Here is a 9,532-nt window from a genome sequence, read left to right as displayed (position 1 = left end):
CGCAACACCCAAAGCAAACATACAGACCTCACACTAGTGCAGGCCAGTCCATTTGGATACACATGAAACAGTTTTTCCATTTAAAATCTGTTGTTAAGAGCGTCCCAAATCAGACGGCCAGGTTCTCCATCCGCCATCAATTATTACGACTTGGCCACGGATGAAGAATTTAACAATATTAAACGCGTGTACTTGGAAAAACTTGCAAATAGATAAAATAGGCATAGTTAGGATTCAAAGTTGGATATAAAAAGGCCTTTTAAGAAACTTAGAAATACACCAAGCCATCATTCTCAGGTGTCCTTTTGGAAAAAGTGGCATGTTTATATCAAAGAATGCACTTTATTGGAAAATGGTTGGGAAAAAGAGAGAAAGCAGGGAAACCATTAGATGGATACATTGTTGGAAATGAGAGACACATAAAAATGTGCATGAAACATTTCAACAACTTAAACGTCAGCAGGAGATAACTGGCATTTCAGGGTCTGAAAACATTTATCGACTTATTTATCATGCTTGGATTTACAAAATCTTCTACTTGTGTTTCATTGCTTTGACTGCGGCAAAGGACACAGGGAAAAAGTATAGTAACTAACTCTAGTTTCTTTTCTTTTATTGCTACACTAATGGCTCGTGTTGAAGTCAGAATGAATGTTCTTTTGCTTGCATCTGAGATCCTTAAAGTGGACATGCATTCAACGTGCCGTCGAGCTTGCTTACCGGAACAATTTTTTTTCATCAAGAGTATACTTGAAATGACATTTAAAGTGCGTCCCTGTGTCGGCAAGCCACTTTCAACCTGCTGTGCTTTGAAGCCTTGCTGCTTTAATTCCGGTCACTCCCCTTCGTCGAGGCTAAGTCCCTTCCCCTTCGCCTGATGCCAGCTTGGAAGACAAGAAGGAAAAGAACAGTTTTAATTGATTTTTCCAAGGTAGTGGAGGTGTTTTTGAGGGAGTTTAGAGGCTCTGCATCATCATTCCCTTCATGGAAACATTAAGTTTGGCCAAGCAGAAGTGCTGAAAGATCTCCTCTCTGAGTGTACATTGATACGCTAGACAGCAGAGGATGCTAAATGAACGGCATTAGTCCAAATAGTGCAGCAGCAATCATGGCAACACAACATAAATGCATGCGTCGTCGCATGAAAAGACACAGACATGGGCAATTTGGGAAGAAAAAACACGATTTCTTGCTGAGACCGTGACCGACTTTGGTCCTGCTGAATTATGTTGATGACTATTTCGCAGTTGCGGTTATCGTGATTCGGATGCCTCCCGGACGCCTCCCTGGTGAGGTGTTCCGGGCACGTCCCACCGGGAGGAGACCCCGGGGATGACCCAGGACACGCTGTTTATTTCTATTGGGCAAGGTGGTGGTTATTATGAGTGACTGGCTGGAGGAGTGTTAACATTAATTATAGGACAAGACGTGACCATGTACATTTCTATTGATTGATCTTGATCTTGAGTATGCATCGGAGCACTCACAATAGCCCAATTTACAAAACTTTAGTTGTCAAGTGGGCTCAAACACAAATTGGTGAGTAGGCCCTGAAAGACGTCTGGCATTTAATTACTGTATTTTTAAGGTAGTAATCACAGTTAATTTTATGTGGAAAAAGTACAAATGTTCCATTGAAACATATGCATATTAAGATTATTACCATATGAAATCTACGGTGAGCTTTTTGGATAACCCAGATATAGTCACTCTATTCACTTGTATTCATTAAACATCTCATGCTCACTTATTATAACATCTTTGCAGGTTCCATGCTCCGAATGTTACCACTTAAACCTAATTCCTGAATCCATTATGATCCATCTAGATCAGGGGGAAAATATATGACCCATGATCCTGTTCTACTGTGTTACTGTTCCTAGATACCAGGGATTAAATTTGTGCTGCTGGGTGGTTTTTGTTGCCTAGCAGATGGATGTTTACTCGTTTCCAGACGTTCCACTAAGCCAGGCTGACTGGCAGAAGCTTCGTGATTGTCCTTTTCAAGGCCAATGATTTGGAAGTTGTTAATTCAAATGGTTACAAAACTATATTTATATTTGTCGATCTTGCATCAGATAGGGAAGGGAAGTAGGAAATATCCCAAACAATAGGAAATATCCCAAACAAAAACATGGCCGAAGACTTGCGATAAGCTTGGTTTTGGTTTTCATGCGCCCAATGTCAAGCAACAACACCTAATTAAAAGGCCCTCACACCCCCTATGAACTTTCACGCCATACTCTGCTGACATTAAACTTTGTTGAAAAAAAGCTTTGAACCAAAATGGCTAACCTTTTGTTCAATTTCGGGCATGGGTCATTGAGACATTTTCCTGCATCCTTCAATGAAACTGAGAATACCCCCCCCCCCCCCCCCCTCAAAATACTCATCAAATTTTGACGCCATGCTACACCTACATTAGATAGGAAAGGGAAAGAATCTTGGCAGGTTAGAGTGGGCCATATTTCTAGCATACCTGGTTTTTGGGTCATGCTTGATGGAATTCCCTGTTAAGAGTTCATCCAAGTATGAGCAATGGAATCCACGGAAAATGTGGCAGCATAAAACCAAAATGGCTGACTTACCGTGTTATTTCTGGAATAGGTCCTAGGGACTTTTTCATACGTGTCGTTATGATAGATATGTTCACCCAATTTCGTGTTAATCTGTGAAACTGCTGGACCCGTAAAATACATAAATTTCAGCACCACTTCCTGCTCAGGCCCCAATAAAGCCACACCGAAGGTTGTTTTACTGCCACCTGCTGCCCCCTTCTTGTAAGGGTGCACAATACAGCAGCTCTATAGACCTGGTCTTTGTCTTTACAGACTTTGGGACCGGAGGGTCAAATAGTAATGTGCAGAAGATATACATCTATGAACCAGTTTCCATGCAAGACTTTGCAATATACTATAGCTAGTATAGCGAATGAAAGCAGTCAACATTTCCTACTTCCCAGTTTCTCAGAATTAAACACACACAGCAGCAGTACGCACATCTCAAACTGTTTCTTTAAAGACACGGCCATTGATTGACAGTTGAAAGCAGACTCAACCAGTTAGCAAGCTGATCTGTAGTAAATGCTTTTTTTCAGCAATGGCATTCACCGACTGAATTATTGCTTTACCTAAAACTCTTCGGGTAGGTTTTCTCCTTGAAGCGCCCTCTATTTGAAGGCAAGCAAACATCATCAGCTCAAGCGTGTAAGGACCAGTCATTTCAAACTCACCTTTGATCATTTTGACAAGTCGGTCGCCATCGAAATTTGTATCCTTTTCGATGGTAGAGATTTCTGCAAGGTTAGTTCCTGAAGGGAAACGAAAACATCGTAATTAAAGCAAACTTTTATTCACGGTGTAAGGGTTACTACACTTCTAATGAGGTTCAGTAAACATGCTTTACTGACCGTCCACTGCAACGTGGGAGGTGCCAGTGCTGACTGAGGACTGAGGTCCTGGAAACAACAATGACACAACAAGTCATCTACAACCATTTGGAAATTTACCAGAACAAGCTCATACGGCTCATTCAAGAGCCGTATTGCCTTCATCAAAGTGTCACTCTGTGCTGATTGTTCTGGTTTTCCTTCCATAAAAACACATACCTGAGACAACTCTGGTGACTTTGGTGATGGTCGGTTCACGTTCAATGACCCTGGTCACTTTGGTGATGGACGGCTCCTGTTGGATGACCCTCGTCACTTTGGTCACGTCGGGAGCTAAATAAGGCGGGGGGAAAACAAAATGAAAAACCCGTTTCATGACACCTTACAGAGAAACTCCCATTCGGATGGATATATTATGACAAATGGACCTTTCGCTGGATCAGAAAGGTTTCTACAAGAATGTGAACATGCCTGAACACTACCAATTTTTGCAAGAGCTTAAATCCTGGTGAACCCCTAAAACTTGGTAGCTCATGTGGAACATTAGATAAAAAAAAATCTGCCGGAAACCAGTTTCATTCAATGACATGAAATTGGGTGTGCATACCTATCATGGGAAGAACCAAAATTGAACAGAAAGTCAGCTACTATTTGGGTATGAAGCCACAATTTTGGGCAAATTTTTGACGAACTCCCGCTGGGGAACTCGCCCAAATGAGCCACAATTGAAAGCAGTTATCTAATACAGGGGATTCTAAATTGCAAATCTTTTTCTTTTTTTTTGTTGCGTACCCTATCTAACGTGGGCGGAGCATGGTGTCAAAGTTTGATCATTTTGATGATTCGGCATGAAAAAGGGGGTGCGAGGGCTTGTTAATCACTGCTCGCAGCTTTAATTCATATTGGTGTTTGTGTAAATGTCTTGTCCGTTTGCTTGTAAGCTGCTGGAGTGCGCTTTTTTTCTTTGAGCTCTGCGGAGGTCAGCAACACGTGCCAAGGAAGGAAACCATCATTGGACACATCTGTATAACATTGGGGAAAAAAGCAAAAAAAACAGTGGCATCTGTTTTGTACATTATATGTGACAGAGATTGCTGCGGGTTCTTTGCCACTCGGCACGGGGGAGTCCACCAGGCCCAGGGACTCCCTTTGGAAGGCAGTTGGAAAACATGCCATGGAAAACCTTTTCTGGATATAAAACAAAGACGCTTTTCTGGTAGCTGACTGCTTGATGAAAAGGTGCAAATAGAAGTGCATAGGTTCAAATGCCTGTGTACCTGTCACTCATGGTGTAAAGAGAATTAAACTGATGTTGGCGAAGTGATCTTTAAGACCAGTAATGAACATGTAACTGCTTGCTACTTTAATTTTCCTTTTGTTGAGTGCAAACAGTATTTGACCTCAATTATTGCCTGCTTGAGGCCTGCGATTTATATTTTCACTTTCACTGCTGAGCGCCGACTTCTATTGTATGAGAATTGGCAAATAGGTAGATGAAACTACTTGTACATTTGATGCAGTCCTCTTGCTAACCAGAGCTTGTGCAAGAATTTCCTGATGGGGAATCACATTACATAGGTTGACGGTTAATCGTCATTACGCGTACTGTACCTTCAACAACTTGTGTGATGATCTTCTCTAATGACAATAGGAGATATAAAGTCATTAACGGCAGTGCAGAACATCTCTCTGGACATTCAAAATGTGTCAAAAATAGGGTGCATTAAATTTCAGTTGTTTTATTACTCACTCAAAAACGTGAGGGGGATTTCCTGGTATCTGAAGCCTGGAATGTACTGGAAATTCCAAAGGGGAAAGTATGTTAGTGCAGAGTACACACAATGCTGTCCAGAACGTATACAGTTTCATTTCGCGGCGTGAAATTTGGTAGGCAGGTGTGTCATCAGTAAACCCACAAAAAGACTCAAGAAAATGCATGGGTTCTTTCAACATTTTATGAAAAGACACAGGAAGTATGTCACTTTGTTTTAAAGCAACCATTTCCAGGGGTCCTTTAGAAGATTAAGTCGTCCTACAGATTTTCATCAATTGCTACCAAATTTATACCACGTAGGCCTACAATATACTAGACAGATGGACAATGATAAATCGTGAAGCATTTGGCAAGCTTCCATTTAATACAAATAGGATGGCTATCACAGTGTACCCAACCGGACAGCAATCACAAGGCACCCAACCGGACATCATCCATGTATTATGTAAAAGGACAAAAGCACAGTTTAAAATGGCTCTACCTCGTGGGCAGGTTAGCAAGTCACTACTTTTGTCAACCTTCTCAAGTGCTGTTATGAACACAATAATGGGAACTTGTTTCAAATACAACTGTATAAAAATCTCTGCGGTATTGTACAGGTACAGTGGGATGAGGTCATGACTAACCTTAATCTGTATATAGGTAATGAGCCTCTTCAGTAGCGAGAGGAGATCCTGGCTTCCAACAGGGATATCTGCATAAAAGTGCAGGAAAGCTCGTAAAAAAAAACAATTAGGGGGTCATAAAGTTTGACAGATTTTATATAAAGTGGAAAGTTTTACCTGCGGGATACAAGAGTTGGTTGACAGAGTGAATGACTCCATTTGTGGCCATGATGTCAGAGTCGGGGATTTGGACTGAATTGACTCGCATGGTGTCGTTTGCCTGCGAAAGATAACATCGACTAACCTCAAACCCAGGACCTTGGAGGACTCCACATGATAATAGCTACCAGCTTGTTGTAAGTTAAGATCATTTGATTATTGCTCCGCAAATTACTGCTTGATATGCTAAAACAAAAAAACAACAAAAAAAGCAAATACGTGTAACTCTACTCACAAACATCACTTTGAGGTTGCTGCCTTGCAGGGACTTGAGAAGGTTCGTCACTCCAGTCTCCAAACCGCCACCAATGAAAATGCCATTATTGATGTGGTACAGAAGGATGGTACGCAGAGCATTTACGTCACCTAATTTTAAAGACAGGCAAAAGTAATCATCGACGAGCAACACCTTAAATGTGCTCATACTTGGTGTGCGGGAGGCCTACTCTTCAGCAGAGTGAAATCTCTCTCTTTCAAACCAGCAAAAGCCTTGTCGGTAGGGGCGAATAAGGTGAAGTCTCCCTCTTGTCTCAACAACTCAGTCAGTCCGGCGTCTTCCATCAGAGACAAAAAGATCCTGCAGGACAGAGAGGAACTTGGCACCGGAATACTGCAACAACATCCCTTTCGCATACCTATACATGTGCCATTAATGGAATGATTGACAATGCTGCTTTCAGTGCCAAGGTCGGGTTTCTTAAAGACTGCAGCTGTACTTACTTGAACCCGCCATTATCTCGCAGAATCTCATACACGGATTTTTCGGCCGGTTTGAGGAAGCTCCTCATGAGATGGAGCGCTCCGTTGCTTCCCTCCTTGCTACCTCTGATAAGGCAGGAGTTCTCGATGCACACGGCCTACAGAAGACCGGAGACAAAACACTTGAGATTATGCCTCAAATGCACAAGGATTGATGGTTCTCAGTAAGGACGACTCACAGTGCGATAGATGAAGACCCTCAGAAGCTTCCCGCCAATTGTCTCCAGTGTCTGGCCATTGTAAAGCTGTCCGAGGATGATCTTTTTCTTCAGGATGTGGTTCTCCAGGATAAACTTGAGCATCCTTTGATCCATGGACATCACCTCATCTGCAGCGAAAACACAGAAACAGCTCTCAGGACGATGCAGTTGTATACCACTGCAAGCAGCAATGTAAACATATGCATGAATTAATAACAAGTAACCATTCAAATCTTTGTGATTTATTTCATACAACTCATTCAATTGTGCGGACAATATTGTGATCATCCGTTACAAGTAGCAGTTCGTAATACGGCGTACGTATGAGCAAAGGAACGGTGGTTATGAGTGATTTATGACTCAAGCTTGAGCTCGCCGGCTGAACCATGTGAAATAAGCTTCAAATCAAGTCCCCACATTGGGAAGAATTTCCAGAGCGAACTCGAAGTTCCTGTTACCACCAGCTGTTGGCGCCTTGTGAATTCCTAGCACTCCTTCCAAACCCATAAAGTATCCAGTCCCCATTGACTGTACGTACACATTTGACAAACACAACACCGGGGCCTCCACTTAGCTACATTCTGAGTGGGAGAACATGGAGTTTTATGACACATTGGATTGGACAGTATGGTGCTTACCGTTGAAGGCGGTGTTGAGGGGGGCCAGGAGAGTGTACTCGGCCTCAGGCCTCATGGCAGCAGAGAGACCCAGCTCTGACACCATGTCGCCAAAGGTGGACTGGGAGCTTCCCACCAATTCCATCACCTGTTTAGCTTAAGAGGCAGACAGAATCATGACACAGTCAAATCAGGGTCATATCAGAGCTCTAAGCCTTGTGATTGTACAGTATATGTTTGGTATTCACAGAACAGTAGGACTAAGGTTAGGCTAAGGTTTAGAGTTGGAGTTTGGTTTAGGGTTGAGGTTAGTAAGACAGAGGTCTTTTGAATGCAATCCCTAATCAGTTTTCTGGCATGGAGAATGCATGTTTAGTATTCACAAAACCATAGGACTACGAGGACAAGAGGAATAGAGAAGGCAGATCTAACCTGAGTCTGGCATGAGCACTTGATCAATGAGGTGGATGACGCCGTTGGTTGTGACAATGTCCTTCTTGCGAACCATCTTAATGCCATTGACAGTCAAGCTCTCGCCGTCACAGCCGATTACAATGTTGTTGCCCTCCAGAGTTTCATAAGAAGTGCCGGCCATGATGGCCTCGGAGCACTGCACCGAGTCCAGGAGGTGGAAATTCAGAAGAGCTGGGAATAGAAGACAAGTTTGGAATAAATGTAATCGCATTGTTTGATGGGCTTGTTGGCTGCTTTACATTACAAGCAGAAGCGCTCAGGAACCAGAAGACCCTTGGATCCTTTGGGTCCTTGAGGATAACCACTTGGGATTCCGCCACGGTTCTGTTTAACTTTGTGTGGGATTGTGTGATCTGACATCATCAGCCAATAAAATATTTGAGGTTGACCAGCCTGCTTTGTATAAGTACTGCTTCCAAGGAAAGCTGTTTTATGTTGCTGCAGACAAGAACAACCTCACCTTTTTGAAATTTAACAAACATCTCAACAAAATAACACTTGCTGTCTCGCAATAGGACTTTATCAGTGTAAATGTGTGATGTGTGATCCTATTTCATTGTTAATATTCTCTTTCATCTGTTGACTTTCCGTCCATGATTACATGCGGGATTTGAAAGTAGACACTAATTTTTGTTATTATTCCCCACTAAAATTTGTTATGCGTGGCTTGCCAAAGTGTGACCACGTTCCAGACTCATTGCACAGAATATTGCGGTTTCAGCTGTTTCCAATTGGAGCCGACTGAACCTGTGACAAAAAAAAAAAAGACTCAAGCAAACACGAGTCTGAGAATTTTGACTTATGCATATCTATGCTTGTACCTTCACCTTTAAGTTACAAAGAAGCCTTGTGTTAAGGTTGTGGACTCTAATGCAGGGTTGTGAGATGTCTGGGGACGATTCATCATTTCTGAGAGCAAATATGTGTTATACCTTGGAGGACGTGCTTGTCGCTCTGGAGCCTTTCCAGCACGTCACCTCCTAGCTTGGCAAAGGCTTCGTTGGTGGGGGCGAATAGAGTGAAATGTCCGGGCTGACCCAGCTTGTCCAGCAATCCAGAGTTTTGGGCAATATCCTGTAGAACGATCCGGCAGTATGGTTAGAAGAACTAGCTACTTGATAAGGACTACAGATGAAACGTTATTCAAATTTCCTATCTCGATTATAGTGACCAAAATGATTACGGCTATCTGTATTATCGTGACAGTGTTTAAAAAATGTATACAAATAAAATGACTGATATATGCGCCGTAATCACGGCAAAACATTTTAATTTGAATTAAAACGATGTAAAATCAGTAACCCCATGCACTTTTTACACATTTGAAATTGTAAAAGGCATTAACCAAAACACATTTTCACGCGCGCACGATCCCAAAATGCATCGCCGCACATCACACAACATTGACTAATACAGTTTGAATGGTAATTACAGAATGAAACGGTAAGCCGAACGTTTCAAATATGATGTACGTGGCACAGTTGCATTCTGTTACA

General features: G+C 42.3%; 1 protein-coding gene across 1 annotated transcript in view; it reads right to left on the bottom strand.

The window, feature by feature from the left end:
- Positions 1 to 477: 477 nt before the first annotated feature.
- The window catches only part of LOC133404912 (short transient receptor potential channel 4-like), a 29,381-nt gene continuing 20,326 nt past the window's right edge, over positions 478 to 9,532 (bottom strand). The window contains exons 15-30 of the mRNA XM_061681428.1: positions 8,969 to 9,110; positions 7,995 to 8,207; positions 7,584 to 7,718; positions 6,925 to 7,073; positions 6,707 to 6,843; positions 6,433 to 6,563; positions 6,222 to 6,352; positions 5,945 to 6,047; positions 5,789 to 5,856; positions 5,139 to 5,184; positions 5,000 to 5,026; positions 3,608 to 3,721; positions 3,410 to 3,457; positions 3,233 to 3,310; positions 3,131 to 3,169; positions 478 to 884 (exon numbers count right to left, since the gene is read on the bottom strand). Of these exons, the coding sequence (XP_061537412.1) occupies positions 826 to 884; positions 3,131 to 3,169; positions 3,233 to 3,310; positions 3,410 to 3,457; positions 3,608 to 3,721; positions 5,000 to 5,026; positions 5,139 to 5,184; positions 5,789 to 5,856; positions 5,945 to 6,047; positions 6,222 to 6,352; positions 6,433 to 6,563; positions 6,707 to 6,843; positions 6,925 to 7,073; positions 7,584 to 7,718; positions 7,995 to 8,207; positions 8,969 to 9,110 (1,620 nt within the window). The 3' untranslated portion in view covers positions 478 to 825. The remainder of the gene's footprint in view (positions 885 to 3,130; positions 3,170 to 3,232; positions 3,311 to 3,409; positions 3,458 to 3,607; positions 3,722 to 4,999; positions 5,027 to 5,138; positions 5,185 to 5,788; positions 5,857 to 5,944; positions 6,048 to 6,221; positions 6,353 to 6,432; positions 6,564 to 6,706; positions 6,844 to 6,924; positions 7,074 to 7,583; positions 7,719 to 7,994; positions 8,208 to 8,968; positions 9,111 to 9,532) is intronic.

This window comes from Phycodurus eques, chromosome 7 (genome assembly GCF_024500275.1).
Source record: "Phycodurus eques isolate BA_2022a chromosome 7, UOR_Pequ_1.1, whole genome shotgun sequence".
Taxonomy (NCBI): domain Eukaryota; kingdom Metazoa; phylum Chordata; class Actinopteri; order Syngnathiformes; family Syngnathidae; genus Phycodurus; species Phycodurus eques.
This window is presented reverse-complemented; position numbering and strand designations above follow the sequence as displayed.